Consider the following 18,444-nt stretch of genomic DNA (forward strand, 5'->3'; position numbering starts at 1 on the left):
TATCATCTTGAAGACTACAGCAAGAGAAGGCTCAGAACCGGGGGGGGGGGGGGGAACATTTCTCTATATTTGCTTAAAAAAAACAACCCTAGTGGTGGGAAAGATTGAAGGCAAAAGGAAAAGAGGGCAGCAGAGGATGATACGGTTATATAGCAACACTGATTCAATGGACATGAATCAGAGCAAACTCCAGGAGACAGTGAAGGACAGGAAGCCTGGCATGCTGCATCCATGGGGTTACAAAGAATCAGACACGACAGCGAGTGAACAACAATCTATTTTTAATTTATAAGGACTAACTGTGGAAGGCCTATTACAGTTTGTATGGTTTGTTTCAGCCTGATTTTGTCCTGATAAGTACCATTAACAAGGGTGGGGACCATTCAGCTATGCAGTGGGCTGCCTTCTTGTGGAAGAGAACAATAAACTTGATATGCCCAAGCATTCTCAACCTCTCAACTATACTGTACTCATATTTTCTTAATTTATTTTCATTATCTCCATTTGCTTGGCTTTTATCCTTATTTCAGATGTAAAGTACTTAGGTAGGTCATATCATGCTATCTGTAAATCATAATGTGTTTATATTTAAAAATATTATTCTTGCTATCAATACTCATCAGATTATGTCTCATATTTATATATGTGGAAGCATATATGTATACTTATATGAAGGGCAGATGGGATTAAATACCTCACTTCTGTTCAGAATTACCTGTAGCCTTTGGGCCTTTTAGGGGATGTATTCATTTTATTTCTACCCCAACACCTAGCACAGGGTTTGGAATAGAATGCAACCATATAAACAGCTAAACAGAAAAACAGAAGTAAACCACTAGATAACAATACAATCAAGTAAGTGGTAGTGGGAGATGCAAAGTTTTATAAAAGAGTCTTCAACTCTGTCCATTAAATTAAATATTCATAGGAAAAGCTCAAGGGTAGACTTTTAAAAATATAAAATAAAATTTAAAATGGAAGAAAACAAACAAGGATTAAAAAAAAAAAAAAAACCACCTTAATTCTAAAACAGCAAGAACCATAGCAAAAGAACTAATAGAAAACAAAGTCAAACTCTAGCTAATTGACCTGATTAAAATGGAAATATCTGCCTAGAATAATATGATATGCAGAGCAGATACTCAGCTCTTGCGGACTGACTTGGGTCATCAGTGAAACAAAGAAAAAAGTCAGACTAAATCAAATTATGAATTAGTTCCCACTCTGGATCAGCAATGAGCCTGTCATAGGCACTTAACATTAAATACACAACTGCTAAATGAATGAATAGTTCATTTTCATTCACTTAGCAGGAATTAATGAATTCTTAAAGTTTTGAGACTTTTTCCTCATCAATTTTAAATACACCTTTGCTAAGCAAATAATCATAGCATTGATGAGAATCTCAAGATTTCATCTCACCCTCCATTAACCTGCCTTCTAAATCAAAAAAATCATTCTAGATAGATTCAAATACAAAATTAAGTCCACAAGACAAATCCAAGACCTCTGTAGAAAAGGAAATTTCCCCACCTCTCTTGGGCTAACCTTTCTACTCTAGCTAATTAGATTAAAATGGAAATTTCTATCTAGCACAGCATAAGATGCAGAGCAGAAACTCAGTTCTTGTGGACTGACTTGGGTTCAGTGAGAAAAAGAAAAAACTCAAACTAAATCAAATTATAAATTAGTTTCCACTCTGGATCAGCAATGAGCCTGTCATAGGCACCTAACATTTAAATTAAAACCATCAAATTCTCTGACACATGCCACATCCAGACACAGTACCTACTTGTTTTTGATCTGAACTCTCAGACTCAGGCAATGTGGAATGTTCTTAGGGTTCAACCAAAAGAATGTTCTTAGGGTTCAACCAAACTATCTGTCTAAGTGAAAAGAAGTATGTCTGAAGTCTTATCAAAGATTTTACATTTTAGAACAAGTTTTGTCTGCAGCCCTCTCCCTGGAGTGAGCAGCCTTCTTTTAGAATCTGACCAGTGGAGTCTCTGCTCCCTAGACTGCCCTCCCAACCGGAGTCTTTTCTCGGGGCTGGAGGGATGACATCAAAACTCTTGAATGAGGAACTGGTATGTAACAAACAGCATATGCTGGCAACAGCTGTCTTTTATTACACATTATCTAATATGAGAAATCTAGGTTTAGCAATTTGGCAGGGCTGCAAACTACACATTCAATTATGTCTCCTGAGAGGACAAAGCTCCTTAACCCCTTGCTAGCTTCTGATCCCTGGGGTGGGAAGATCCTCTGGAGAAGGGAATGGCTACCCACTCCAGTATTCTTGCCTGGAGAATTTCATGGACAGAGGAGCCTGGTGGGCTACAGTCCATGGGGTCACAAATAGTCGGACATGACTGAGCAACTAACGCTTTCACTTTTTTTCAGCTTCTAATATAAAGATGCCTGGGGTTTGGGCTGAGGATCCCAACTCTTGGGTTTTTAGTCAGGTGATTTAAAAGCTTACCAAAAAATGTAACGTAGTTTTTGCTGCTATGAGATGATTCACAATGTCCCTCTTTAGTGGGAAACAAATACCAAATATTTGAACAGTCAGTTTGCAAAAAATAGGAATACTCGGTAGCAGAGCCAGATATTCAGCCCTGTAGAGGAGCTTGTAGTTTCATACTGTAAATACTTCTGCTGCTAAGTAACAGCCTGCTACTTCCTCTCCCCACTGTGCACTCATTTCCTGAAAGTGTCATGAGTGGGGGAAGGGGCAGATACCTATTCACAGATGAGATATTTTTGTTGTTTGTTTCAAAAGTCCACAAATTATGTGTTCTGCTCCCTTTCCAGTACCCTACCTCATTCTCCCAATTCTTCCATGAATACAGGTTTTTCCCCTTTTCGAGTCAGGAAGCTTAGAATAACATGGCTCTGCAGAAATATTTTAAGACTAACAAAATAATGGAGCTGAACTCAATTTCTTAACTGTAAGTGCTCTTGAGGAATGTAAATACTGTACAACTTTGCAGCTTCTCAAGAAAATCTTATTGTGGGCTCATGAATCTCTTTCAAGAAAAATTTTTGGATATATTCTCTAAGCGCACTACAATATGGATTAGAGAATACTTATCAAATTCTTTTGTAATGAAGTTAACAGTTTTCTACTAAAAGTATTCATTAAATGATCAAAATATCTTGTTGTCATCAAGAACACTTAGGAATTTTGGTGACAGATGAGTGTGTGGCCAGAAATAAAATAAAAGCTCCTGAAGGGCAGAACCCATCTCAAAAATACATACAAAGTCAGCACAATATTCTATATCTGACTTATAACTGAAATCACCCTTCCAGAAGTTGTCCATTTAGTAATAATTTGATAACCAAAGAAAAGCAAACAAAGAGAAGCAGTTTGTGGTTCCACGAATGCAGATTCAGTCTTCCCCTCTGTTTGTCAGTTTTTCTCTATAGCATTCAGTGAAAACTGCTTTCCAAGGGTGACCTACTGCCCTTGAGGAAATGGGTGTAAGGCCTATGGCTACTCTCTTAGTATCACAACATTCATCAAGATAACCTTACTTCATACCATCTCCTTCCTACAGCATTTTCCATTGCAGGGATTTTTTTTCCCTAAAACTGTGTTCAAAAGTAGGAGACCGCACTGGGAGTATGTCACCTCCTACAAATACAGGTATTGAGATAATATAAACACAGAGAAATCTATTTTTAAATAATGTTGAGTGCAAACACCCCAATGATTCTGAAGATTAATCTGAAACTACAGGCTAACCAGATACAGCTTTGCAGAAACCAGAGCCAACGATAACAAGAAGTATGAATTGTTGACGTCAGCACTGAAAGGGTTGAAAATAACAGTGGGTAGAAAACACCTGCTGTGGGATTGCTTCACAGGGATCTCGTTGCCTGCAATGCAGTCAGTGCCAAATGAAGAGTTATTCTCTAAAGACCAGTTAAAGGAAATGAACATCCATTTGGAAAATTCTAAACGGTTGGAATAAACTTGCATCAAGTCTCATTGATGATAATTGTACAGAATTAAATATATCATATACAAATGCTTTGTTTTGCTTTTTATTTTCCTTAAGTAAATTTCACAATGGTAACAAAAAGCCATCTAAATAGGAGGAGTCTCACCACAGGAAAGAATAAGAGGAAAGGGAGAAGAAAGGACCTACAAAAGATGTGAACATATAAATAAAATAATTGGTGAGGAAGTGTGTGTGTATGTGTACATAGATATACAGATTACACACACACACACACCACATCTGTATCTCATATACCTAAATCGTTCTCATCTTCTCCCATAACCTCCCTGATTGCTTCTTTGCAGTTCATGCTTTCTTTACTCAGACTTAAAACCAAATGTGGCTCCCTCTTCTTCACTGCTTTTCACAGCCAAGTCTTTGTGTCTCTTCTCCATTCCTTCAGTTCCTCTTTCTCCAACTACTGCAAAAATTGCTCCCGCACCACTAGTCTCTACCCACTTACCGACAAGCAAGTTTCCACAGTAAGGTTCTGGACTGAACCTTAGACTGAAAACCTTGTATTCAGTCATGCTCAGTTGGTTCCCTGTGTGCTGGTCAGATTACTACTTCCTCGGGGTAAGTGTCCAAGTCTTATGAAAAGCAGCCCAGCTCTGAAGTCTCCCCTCCTCTCCCACACAGACACTTATCGGGTCCACCTAACACAGTGATGTACTGTTACTTAAACTGCCCTAAGGGCCCCAAGATCTGTACCTCAGCATTTTAATTATTCCTTTGCTCTGGAATACCCATCAATATCCAGTATATCTATCCTTGAAGGTTGTATTCAGACATGTACTTGGGTTAGAGCATGTATGTTACTTTGTATTGTATAACACCTACTTGTTCTGTCTACTCAATCGTAAACCCTATAAGGCCAGGAAATTTTCCTTCTCATCTTTATACACCCAACACTGCTATACACCTGAAAAGTGAATAAAGGTTTTGGTACTTCCCACAGGGGCTTTATTTTCAGACAGTGACTCGATAGGAATGTTTTTTATTAAACTTAATGTCATAAAGGCACTTTGGAATTGAAAAAGATCAATCATCCAAACCAGAACAAATTATTCCCTTATCTCTTTTGAAACATACCGAAGAATCAGCTACGTGCATCCCTGAAAAAAGACCATGACTCTTCCACTATGCTATAACTCTGTAATCCTGAAATTAGAAGGCTTAAGAGGAACATACAATGTGCATGCAAGATTTAAGGGAAAACTTCATGCTTTAAAAAAATTCTAAATATTTTTGTATTCAGATGTGTACGTGGAGCATTATAGCAAGCTAACTAACCAAAATCTAAAGAGATTTTTTGGTTTAATTCTTTTTTACAAGTTGGAAATTGAAAAAAACTTGCAATAAATCCAGTTGGACATGGATTTTCCCAAATGAGTTTTCCTCTCTAGGGAAATACTTTGCAATCACAATTAAAATAATAACATAATTACTGAGTTATTTAGCACATACTACATATCAGTCATTCTGTTAAACACTGTGCATTTCTTCACTTACACCACAGAAGAGCTCCGCAGGATGGTTCTATTACTATCTTCATTTCAGAAAAAAAGCAAACTGAATCTTAGAGAAGAAAATGACTTACTCAAGGTTCCACAGCTACTAAGTGGCAGATCTTGCACTCATTTATCCAATAAAAGTCTTAATTCCCAATAGTGTGAGGTACATGCCAGTGCTCAGAACTAAAGATAATTTTGTCAACAAAACTTACACTAAAAAATAATGTATTCGCCTTGGATTATGAATTGACATGACTATTAGAGACTGGGAGAGAGTCTGGGAGGGAAGGACTCAATGGGAGACATACAAGAAAAAGGAACAATAATTCTCAAACTGGTTGTGCCTGCAATACACACCATCTTCAAGTTGATATGCTTAATGATTTTTAATTCATCAGAATACCTCTTGTAGTGAGAAAATAATCTTCTTTCAGGTTTTGCTTAAAAATGTTTTCTTATGGTCTTAAATCTTAAGACTTAATGACTAGAGTGTGAGTTCTCTGGGCTCCTTGCCTCTCTCTTTACCCATACTCTGAGCCACTAATTTCAAAGGATCTGAAATAACATTTTTAACATGCAGTCAGACAAACATATCACTCTGCTCTCAAGAGAACAAGAACACTGTAAAAGGTAAAAAATAGCACTCATACCTGCTTTCTTCCCCGAGGCAAAGTAGCCACAGTATCTGCCAGCATTTGAAGCCTTCTATTATCATCATCCACGGTAAAACTGCCTGTGAGTGTGGAGTAAGAGCTATGCCCTGGACCAGCGCAGTACTCCATGAAATTGCCATTGCTGTTCTGTTTCCTGAGCTTTTGTAAAGACATTGTGAGTAAAGATAACTCCAGCTAGCACATGGTTGAGTGGCCTTGCAGGGTGGGGGAAGCTAAAAGTATAACCCTCTGACAAGTAATCAAAAGTAGCAAAGCAGAAAGAGCCCATGTGACTTCTGTGGTTTGAGGTTACTTGTTACACAAACACTATTTTGCAGTTCACTCCCATTTCTCAGTGTTTTTTTCTTTAGGCCCCTGAGAGAAGGCTAGTTTTTAGCATTAAAATAAATAGATTTATATTTTTTTTCTCTCCAAACAGCCAGAACTCTTACGCTTTCACGTTCTATGGCAAGTTGTGTTCAAAACACCGTCTACCTTTTTTGTAAAAGAAAAAAAAAATTTCCCCAAATTCTACCATTAGTTTGACATCCACTCTCCTACTTAACATGGTCCAGTGTAGTGTAAAGGTCAGGATGTGCGGATACTGATTCCTCATGGGTATAAGCAAGACCTACAGGGTCCAGTCACAATGTCCTCTCACGAAGTCCTTGTAATGTACTTTCGCCAAAGTACATCTTAGCTCATTAATGTTCATGAAAAAACATTATATCTGCCACTTGGGCTGTGACCAGTCAGCATTCCTCTGGTTGTACTTCCACTAGTTCATCCTCACTAAAATTATCCATCATGTCTACAAAAAGCAATGGGAGGGGAAGCACATTTAGAGCACAAAGTTGGCCATGTCTTAGACTAGACTTAGTTACAACATCAGCAAGTGGTCCAAGGGAATGGAGAGGGCATAAAAGTAACAGGCAAACCAAACACGCACAAGAACATTTCCATTTGGTCCCTGCCAATGCATATGCACCAAGGGCAACAACGTGAATTACTCTCTTTCACTGATGCTTTTATTGGTGGAAGTTGGAGAAATGCAGTTTTAAGGAAATTAGTTTCAGAGGAGGAGCAGGAGACATAAATAGAAGAAAGATTCAAAATAAAATCAAAATGAGAAGTTTTGTATAGTATAAAAAGTGAATTGTCATTTTCAAAATCATTGGGAAGTTCAATAGTAGAATATTAAAGAGTCAAAAGTCTTTAAAATGGAAGTCAAAGCAAATTCAGCTCAAGCAAAATCTGCCAAATGTAAATCATAAAATCTTCAGAGTTAATGGTGCTGAAGAGATGGAGTCACCTCAGAAATTTTTAAAACCCTATCACAGCATGACTCATTACGATTGGAACTAGATAATGACATGAACAAAATGATGTCTCCAAAGACCTGAATGAATGAAGGAAAGTCATTCAGTCATGTCTGACTCTTTGCTTCCCTATGGACTGTATAGCCTGCCAGGCTCTTCTGTCCATGGGGATTTTCCAAGTCAGAATACTGGAGTGGGTAGCCATTCCCTTCTCCAGGGGAGCTTCCTAATCCAGGAATCGAACCCAAGTCTCCCACACTGCAGGCGATTCTTTACGGTCTGAGCCACCAGGGAAGCCCTATAAAGATCTAAATCAGGGATGACAAACACATATGCCTTCAAGGTTCAGTTGGATAAAATAATATAAATGTGTAATACAAAAGGGAGTGGTAGAGACTTTGGCAACTAATGAATATGGTCAGTTATAAAGACATTTATGGGGTGTGTGTGTGTGAGAGAGACAGAGAGAGAGAGAAGAGAGAGAGATTGAGTTTTAAAGTATCTCCAGGTTACTATAAGGTACATGAAGTAAATTAACACTATTACTTGAGGACAGCAGTCTACCCGTCTTCTGGGAATTTTATAAAATTAGGTAAATATTTTAATATTTCAAGATACCAAATATAAATGACATGTTTGTCTGATATAAGGACACTAAGCCAACCAACAATCAGGTTTTACAGACAGATGTTAAAATTGAATCAAGTTGTATGATACTAATCTTAAGCTAGTATAAACTATAGAAATCTATTGAAAGAATAGATTCTAGAGAAATATATTAAATTCAGAAATTGGAAAATAAAAATTTTACTAGATTTATGAAATGTGTTTAACTAGTAGAATATTTTAGATCATGAGATCCATGGCTGTAAAATCAGAGTCAAGGGCAAATTTGACATTCAGCCAGTACATACCAGTATGGTCACCCTTGTTAATTACATGTGAGAGGGTAACAGGCAGGAAGGCCAGGGGTCTCCAAATGGAGGAAGTAAGACTGCAAGTGTCAGACATTTTTATCTCTCTTAAGCGGCAGGAGGAAACAAACTAGCAATATTTTTTTCCTTCTCTATACAAATTTAAAAGGAGGTTTCTCTTAAAATACTGTGTTGCCGTAATGACACCTGGTTTCACCTGAAGTTAACCAATGCATTTCTCTTATGGAAATGTCTGTCTTAAGCTATGCTAATGTACTATGCGTTTACCCCCAGACTCTGTCTTCAAGTCGGTTCCGCCTCTTGGCTCAGAACCTACTTGACAAACCAGTATGTTATACTCAGATATTGTTCCCCTAATCTATGTAAATGAAACTATTTGTATGGTGGTCTGCCCTTCTTCAAGATTCAAGTTAATCATTTTATGGCCCAGGATAAACCATTTGGTGCCAAGATTATCCCAAAATGCATCTTATGGGTGAGGGGCCTGGTGCCATTCTGAATTTTAAGACATTCCTTTCTTTCATTAACAGACTGCTAGTGACTATATAACATCCAGCTGAAGACTAGCAGAGGGGTACCTTCTGCCCTCTTCTGATGCCTATGTCAGAAGCTTTCTCTATCTCCTTTATACTTTAATAAAACTTTATTACACAAAAGCTCTGAGCGATCAAGCCTCGTCTCTGGCCCCGGATTGAATTCATCTCCTCCGGGGGCCAAGAATCCTGGTGTCTTTTCGTGATTCAGCAACAACCTTTCACATGTTTATGACTTTGTCTATTTTGATCAAAATAGATCAGTTCCCTGTTCTGATTATCAGGACATGTATCACACTAATTAATAAATATTTTAATAACTTCATTTTTCAGTCTCTCAGTTGTGTCGAATTCTTTGTGACCCCATGGACTGCTGCATGTCAGGCTTCCCTGTCCTTCACAATCTCCCTGAGTTTGCTCAAACTCATGTCTACGGAGTCAATGATGCCATCCAACTATCTCATCTTCTGTTGCCCTCTTATCCTCCAGCCCTCAATCTTTCCCAGTATCAGGGTCTCTTCCAATGAGTAGGCTCTTCATATCAGATGGCCAAAGTATTGGAGTTTCAGCTTCAGCATCAATCCTTCCAGTAAATATTCAGGATTGATTTCCATTAAGATTGACTGGTTTGATCTCCTTGCTGTCCAAGGGACTCTCAAAAGTCTTCTCCAGCACCACAGTTAGAAATTTTTTATTTTAATAACTACCCTGATCAAAAGCATCCTTTGTGATAAATGTGGGGGAAAACTAATGTTTCCATACAAATGTGATTTCAACCTTCAAATCTTGATTTACAAAGATTTTCTACTATTTACTTCATTTTCTATAAAATTGCCACTAAGATAATTATAATACCCTGAAACCATCTTCCCCTTCATCATCGCCTTTATTTCAAAATAAAATGAAACCAGATCAAGTTATCTACCTACTCAGAAAAATTCAGGAGTACCTCATTGTCTATAAAACAAATAAAAGATTCCAAGTTCTTATCTAACTTCATCTCTGAAATGTCATATACTTTTTAAGATACATCAGTAGTTTATGGATGGCAGGTCTTACACCTCTGAAGCAAGGTCCTGGAGTGACACTGTGTGCTGCCGACAGAAGGCAAGACACGGTGACTGCCTTCATTTTCATATCACTTTTTCAGATCATTCTTTTAAGATTTAATATTTTACAGTTAGATTATAAAGCTAATTGTACACGAGTCTGTTTCTACACTAATTTCCTCTAACCACCTCATGTTTTATATCTAACATTCTCATATCACTTTTTTCAGATCATTCTTTTAAGACTTAACATTTTACAGTTAGATTATAAAGGTAATTTAACTTATATGCGGAGTACATCATGAGAAATGCTGGGCTGGAGGAAGCACAACCTGGAATCAAGATTGCTGGGAGAAATATCAATAACCTCAGATATGCAGATGACACCACCCTTATGGAAGAAAGTGAAGAAGAACTAAAGAGCTTCTTCATGAAAGTGAAAGAGGAGAGTAAAAAAGTTGGCTTAAAGCTCAACATTCAGAAAACTACGATCATGGCATCCGGTCCCATCCCTTCAAGGCAAATCAATGGGGAAACAGTGGAAACAGTTTATAAAGTCAATGCTGACTTTATTTTTCTGGGCTCCAAAATCACTGCAGATGGTGATTGCAGCCATGAAATTAAAAGATGCGTACTTCTGGAAAGGAAAGTAATGAGCAACCTAGATAGCATATTCAAAAGCAGAGACATTACTTTGTCAACAAAGGTCCATCTAGTCAATGCTATGGTTTTTCCAGTGGTCATGTATGGATGTAAGAGTTGGACTATAAAGAAAGCTGAGCACAGAAGAACTGATGCTTTTGAACTGTGGTGTTGGAGAAGACTCTTGAGAGTCCCTTGGACTGCAAGGAGATCCAACCAGTCCATTCTAAAGGAGGTCAGTCCTGGGTGTTCATTGGAAGAGTTGATGCTGAAGCTGAAACTCCAATACTTTGGCCACCTCATGCGAAGAGCTGACTCATTGGAAAAGACCCTGATGCTGGGAAAGATTGAGGGCAGGAGGAGAAGGGGATGACAGAGGATGAGATGGCTGGATGGCATCACCGACTCAAAGGACATGGGTTTGAGTGAACTCCGAGAGTTGGTGATGGACAGGGAGGCCTGGTGTGCTGCAGTTCATGGGGTCACAGAGTCAGACACAACTGAGCGACTGAACTGAACTGAACTGATAAAGCTAATTGTACACAAGTCTGTTTCTACACTGTCTAATTTCCTCTAACCTCATGTTCTATATGAACACCTATATGTAGGTGTTCAGTAAATGTTTGTTAATAGAAATAAAAGGGTAGAGGAGAAGATATTTAACAAAATTAATTCAACAACATTGTTCTAAAGCATCAAAGACGAAAAACTAAACTGGCAGAAGATTTTGTGCTATTAACCCATATTCCAAAGTTCTATAATTTTCTATAAACAGTGATCTGAAAGATGTGGACAGAATTTTTTACAGTATTCAAACTAGTCAAAAGTCTTAAGATGAGATCCAGTTTATTTTACCAGTGCTATACTAAATTTTCAAGATAAATACAAATCTTATATTAATTGTCCAAGAGCATAAAACAAGATGCATTCTCTAAAGCTAATTCATCTGATCCTGCCTGAGAATCCCATGGACAGAGGAGACTGGCCAGCTATAGTTCATAGGATCACAGAGTCAGACACGACTGAAGAGACTTAGCATGCGTACACAAACTATACATAGAAGGCATAAATGAAGGAAGGAGGAAAAGAAAGGAGAGAGAAAATTAAGCTAATCTCACTTATTAATTCTGATACAAATGTCCTAATAAAAACATCAAATTGAGCCAAATACTGTATTAAAAATAATACTTCTCAACACAGTAGGATTATCCCAGGAATATAAAGATACTTCAACATTAGGATACAAAATATTAACATAAATCACTAAATCTCCAGATGAAAGAAAAAATTCAGTGCAATAGACACCAAGACTGGTATGATTTCTTTGCTTTGAAACGTCCTAAGTAAGTTAGGAATAGAAGGAAAACTTTCTTAACATAATGAAAAGTATCTGTCAGGAACACCCACCAAAGTGTTGAAATTATTTCTAATACAGTGAGAAGAAAAGAAGAGATGACAATAACCCTCACCAATGATCACTGCTGTACTTCATATCACAAATAGGAGGTATAGAATTTGTAAAGAAAGAAACTAAACCATAAGATTTGCTTGTGACATGGCTGCATAACTAGAATATCCAAGACAATCCACTGAAGAACAGACTTAGTAAGATAATTTTCCTAAATGTAAGATTCAAAGGGTATATAAAGAGAAATAAATTTCTCATATAGCAGCAGGGGATGATATGAACTTGTAATAACAGAGGAAAGGAACACTAACAAAATAGCCAAAATTTCATAAAACAGGAATGAACTTAGCAAGCATTTTTAATATTTTATGAAAAACATTATCAAGTCCAGAGCAAGGGAAAAAAATACCATGTTCCCGTATGAGAAAGTCCTTCTTGTAAAGATGTCTATTATCTTCAAATTTTCTAAAATACTCAATATACTGAATTCAAAATCTACATAGGTTTTGTTAGCTTGCTAGTTTATAAAATTTGACACATATTCTTACACCCATCTGAAAGAGAAAGTGCACAAGACTAAGAAGAATTTGAAAATAATGATAGGGGATAGAGGTAAGGTGAACATTGAGAAAAGTACCCTACTCGGGTATCAGTTCAGTTCAGTTCAGTCGCACGGTTGCGTCCGACTCTGCGACCCCATGAATCGCAGCGTGCCAGGCTTCCCTGTCCATCACCAACTCCCAGAGTTCACTCAAACTCATGTCCATCGAGTCGGTGATGCCATACAACCATCTCATCCTCTGTCGTCCCCTTCTCCTCCTGCCCCCAATCCCTCCCAGCATCAGAGTCTTTTTCCAGTGACTCAACTCTTCGCATGAGGTGGCCAGAGTATTGGAGTTTCAGCTTCACCATCAACCCTTCCAATGAACACCCAAGACTGACCTCCTTTAGAATGGACTGGTTGGATCTTCTTGCAGTCCAAGGGACTCTCAAGAGTCTTCTCCAGCACCACAGTTCAAAAGCATCAATTCTTCTGTGCTCAGCTTTCTTCACAGTCCAACTCTCACATCCATACATGACCACTGGAAAAACCATAGCCTTGACTAGACAGAACTTTGTTGACAAAGTAATGTCTCTGCTTTTGAATATGCTGTCTAGGTTGGTCATAACTTTCCTTCCAAGGAGTAAGCGTCTTTTAATGTCATGGCTGCAGTCACCATCTGCAGTGATTTTGGAGCCCAGAAAAATAAAGTCAGCCACTGTTTCCCCATCGATTTGCCATGAAGTGATGGGACCAGATGCCATGATCTTAGTTTTCTGAATGTTGGGCTTTAAGCTAACTTTTTTTTACTCTCCTCTTTCACTTTCATCAAGAGGCTTTTTAGTGCCTCTTCACTTTCTCCCATAAGGGTGGTGTCATCTGCATATCTGAGGTTATTGATATTTTGGGTATAGAAAACGTTAAAAGAGGATTGTGTGGTCAGATAGGATAGGTAAATGAAAAGAATACTGAAAAATCAAATATTGTCAATAAATAGAAAATCCCAAAACATATCCATGCATATTCATAGATGTATTATATCATTAACCTACTTGAATTCGTTAGGAAAAGAATAGCCCTTCCAATAAATGGGATTGGTACCTGTATGGAAACAATTAAGTTATAGTCTTTTATTAAGTTATAAAAATAATTCCAGATGACTTAAGGAGCTAAATGTAAAAATAATTTTTTGATGTAGATATTTTTTAAAGTCTTTACTGAATTTGTTACAATATTGCTTCTGCTTTATGTTTTTGGCCATAAGGCATGTGGGATCTTAGCTCCCCAATCAGGGATCGACTCCCTCTGCATTGGAAGGCTAACTCTTAACCACTGGACACCCAAGAAAGTCCCTAAAAATAACTTAAAATATTCAAAGTAATAACAGAAAAATATAGAGTATTTCAGTAAGAGTAGATTAGAAAGTTCAGAGAGCATTAGTAACATAAATGTTAAAAACTTCTATTCAGTGGAAGCTATAATATACCTAGGCTAATGCTAAATGACAACAAGAAATTATTTGTTATACATAATTGGTTAAAGGCCATAATACATAAGGAATATTTAAATTATTCTTTGAAGAAAAGTATTTATAAATGAGTAAAGACTCTGAAGAGATAACTTACAAAGAAAGCTCAAATCAATAATATACTTATTAAAGGATGTTCAAACATACAAGTAATCAGGAAAGTAAAACTTGAAAAAACAGTTAGAGACTAACTGTTGCCCACCAAAAACTGAACAAAAAGTTAAAACTGGTGGTATCCAGTACTGGTGAAGTTACAATCAAATGGGCTCTTAGAACTTTGTAGGAATATAAATCAATAAAATTTTATTAGTGGAGCAATTTGACAGTGCGTTTCCCAAACGACACTAGTATCAAAGAACCTGCCTGCCAAGGCAGGAGACCAGGTTCAATCCCTGGGTTGGTAAGATCCCATGGAGGAGGGCATGGCAACCCTCTCCAGTAATCTTGCCTGGATAATCCCATGGACAGAGGAGCCTGGAGGCCTTCGGTCCACAGGGTCTCAAAGAGTCAAATACTACTGAAGCACGCCGGCACACAATTCAACAGCATTGTGTTGACTTAGCAGGCAGACACACAATTCAACTGCAGGCACGCAATTAAACAGTGTCAAAATTTTTAAATGCGTTCCAACAATTCTACTTTTAAGAATTTATTCTACAAAAGTACTCTTACATGTGCAGAAAACAAGTATGTTTCTTGTGACGTTGTTTGTAATTGTGAAAAATTGATGTTTTAATGAATATCAATTGAGAAATAGCTAATAACTTATGATAATTTAATTCAGTGGAATACTAGGCACTCATTGAAAAGTATAGACAATTATGTGTAAAATCATTTTTAAGACAAAAGTAGGGGGAAAGGAGAACCATGGGCACAATATGATCCCATTTATTCTTTTTTCTTAAAGAAAGATCACGTATCTATATGTACTCAGTCACTCAGTCATGTCCAACTCTTTGCTACCCCATGGACTGTAGCCTGTCAGGCTCCTCTGTCCATGGGATCCTCCTTGCAAGAATACTGAAGTAGATTGCCATTTCCTCCTCCAGGGGATCTTTCCAACCCAGGGATCTCACCCTCTTCTCCTGTGTCTCCTGCATTGCAGGCAGATTCTTTTAACACTGAGCCACATACAATAACATGTATAAACATAAAAAAGATTACACAATCTGGATTGTCCCCCACTTAAAATGGTCTGACTTAGAATTTTTCAACTTTACATTGATGTGAAAGTGGCATTCAAAAGAAACCAAGACTCTTGAGAGCCCTTTGGACCACGAGGAGATCCAATCAGCCAATCCTAAAGGAAATCAGTCCTGAATATTCTTTGGAAGGACTGATACTGAAGCTGAAACCCCAATACTTTGGTCATCTGATTTTGTGAAGAATGTGAAGAACTGACTCATTTGAAAAGACCCTGATGCTGGGGAAGATTGAAGGTAGGCAGAGAAGTGGATGACAGAGGATGAGATGGTTGGATGGCATCACTGACTCAACGGACATGAGTTTGAGTAATCTCTGGGAGTTGGTGATGGACCGGGAGGCCTTACGTACTGCATTCCATGGGGTCACAAATAGTCAGACATGACTGAGCAACTGAACTGACTGATACTTTGAATTATGAAATTTGATTTTCAGGCTAGTGACATAGGAAATAATACTTGTGATGCTGGGCAAGGCAACACCCCACGGCTCCCAGTCAGCCATGTCATCATGAGGATAAACAATCAATACATCTACAACCATTCTATTTCTCACTTTCAGTATAGTACTCAACAAATTACATGAAATATTCAACATAACATAGACTTTATGTTAAATGATTTTGCCCAACTATAGGTAAATAAATTTTTCTGAGAACATTTAAATTCAGCTGGGCTCAGCTATGCTGTTCGGTAGATTAGATGTATCAAATGTATCAACTAACAATATTTTCAGTTTACAGTAGGTCTATTAGGGCATAACCTCATTGCATGGAGAGGAAGATCTGCATATACTAATCTGTTAACAGTGGTTACCTCTGGAGGAGTTGAGGGAAGAGTTAACATGAAAGTGTTAGCCACTCAGTCATACCTAACTCTTGGCAACCCCCTGCACTGTAAGACTCCTCTCTCCATGGAGTCCTCCAGGCAAGAATACTGGAGTGGGTTGCTATTCCCTTCTCCAGGGGATCTTCCTGACCCAGAGATCAAACCCAGGTCTCCCGCATTTCAGGCAGATTCTTTAACATATGAATCACCAGGGAAGAATATGGAAGGTTATGAAGGAAGACTTTCAATTTTTATTCTATATATGGTTTGCACCTTTTTTAAAAAACAAGTATGCATTCTTATTTTAGTTGGTCAACTTTTAAAATATTAATAACTCACAGAGAATTTTTTAAAAACCAATCACATATTGATGATAGTGATATCTTATGATTTTCTAGGTCCTCATATTGTTTATGCTAGTGATGAGAATTATTGTTTTATTAACTGAAGGTTTGGTATTTGTTTATAGGCTAAGGTTTTATTTTGCTTAATGGGATTTTTAGGTAATTCTTTCATATTTCTTAATCATTTTCTTCCAACCAAGTAAAATTCCTCCTCAAAAAGGACTGATAAAATTTTCATAAACTAGAATCATAAAGGAAAGTAATGCAATCATGGGCCTCTACATTTTATGCGAGCAAAGAGCATTGGTGGGTCCTATCACAAGCCACCGTTCTCAAGTTGACAGTTACCAATTGCCTAATTCAGTTCTCATTAGTCATTTAGTATCTCCACCTCCCCCACTAATGCACACAGTTCCATTTCAAAATCCAAATCTTTTATCAAAATTCAAGGTAAACAAGTGGCGATGTTGCTTCTTCTTCCCTTAACTAACACCATGTGTCACCCTTCGGGTTCAAGTTTTACTTCACTTGCTCAATAGGTGTGGACAGAGTCACCTCATAGAACCAGGAAGGACTTCAGGGCTTTAGAAAGTAACTTCTTAGAAACAATAAACCTGTCTGAGACTGGAATTTTGTGTAATACTTGAAACAATAAAATACTTACTTGACATGCAGATAATTTCCCCCTGGCTTTTTTTTTTTTTTCCTCTTAATTTTATTTTATTTAACTTTACAATATTGTATTGGTTTTTCCATATATCAAAATGAATCTTCCCCCTGGCTTTTGAGTAAAAATCCAAAAGTTTTAGCCCGTAGTTTGAGGTTGTATATGCTCCAGCAGATCCTATGACGTCATATCAAACCATATTCTGGTCACACTGGCCTTCCTTCTAACCCTCTGAGAGATGCAGCTTCTCTTCAGGACTTTCGCACGCACACTTCCTTCTGCCCGAATCACTGTTCCCCCACCAGCCTTCATTTGTCTTGTTTCCTCTCTCTCTCTCCATATATATGTGCATGTATACACACCTTCAAATCTCAGCTCAAATACTATCTACAGAGAAGGCAATGGCAACGCACTCCAGTACTCTTGCCTGGAAGATCTCATGGATGGAGGAGCCTGGTAGGCTGCAGTCCATGGGGTCGCTAAGAGTTGGGCATGACTAAGCAACTTTACTTTCACTTTTCACTTTCAGGCATTGGAGAGGGAAATGGCAACCCACTCCAGTATTCTTGCCTGGAGAATCCCAGGGACAGAGGAGCCTAGTGGGCTGCCGTCTATGGGGTCACACAGAGTTGGACACGACTGAAGTGACTTAGCAGCAGCAGCAGAGAAGCCCTAAATATTCCCAACTGAATGGAGAAAGGTGTTAAACAGGCCACGTCCAAATGGAATGGCTCCAAGAAGATCTATCACTTTGGAGTCTCTAAGCAGACACTCCTACAATCCCCTCACTACCCAGAGCTGCCTGGATTGGCCCTGCTACCTGTAGGAGACTTGCCTTTGACAATAGTAAGAATCAGCAGAGAAGGGCCAGCAGGAAGCAACTTAAGGAAGTGCTCCACACCTTCTCAGTTTTTGTTTTGAGTCTAGAAAGGTGGGTTGGGGGAGGGATGTGTGTGCACCAGAAGGAAGTACAAAAGAGAAATAAGGTGGCTTTAGAACACCAGAATCCTTTATTTTCTATCACTGTCTAATTACAATTTCAAAAAAAGATAGGAAATCTCAATTTCTTTGAGATTCAAATATAGTACAAGGAAGAACAGTATAGTAATCATCTGTATGTGTCCATAACCTAGCACAGAACCTGATTAACAATGGACATCAGTAAATATTTCTTAACTTTATTTAGTTAAAATAATAAAACCAAACAAATGCAGCACAAAATAGTAAGTATGGAAGATAAACCAATAATAATACATCCTTCTTTGGTAAAT

The 18,444-nt window shown here is 37.9% G+C and overlaps 1 protein-coding gene across 3 annotated transcripts in view; it reads right to left on the bottom strand.

The window, feature by feature from the left end:
- The window catches only part of CYTIP (cytohesin 1 interacting protein), an 80,379-nt gene that overhangs the window by 21,851 nt on the left and 40,084 nt on the right, over positions 1-18,444 (bottom strand). The window contains exon 1 of one of the 3 annotated variants that reach the window (XM_005906379.3): positions 6,175-6,424. The exons of the other annotated variants lie outside the window; for them this stretch is intronic. Coding sequence (XP_005906441.2) covers positions 6,175-6,351 — 177 coding nt within the window. The 5' untranslated portion in view covers positions 6,352-6,424. Of the gene's footprint in view, positions 1-6,174; positions 6,425-18,444 lie in introns of those variants that run through there. 3 annotated transcript variants of the gene reach the window in all.

Source organism: Bos mutus, chromosome 2 (genome assembly GCF_027580195.1).
Source record: "Bos mutus isolate GX-2022 chromosome 2, NWIPB_WYAK_1.1, whole genome shotgun sequence".
Taxonomy (NCBI): domain Eukaryota; kingdom Metazoa; phylum Chordata; class Mammalia; order Artiodactyla; family Bovidae; genus Bos; species Bos mutus.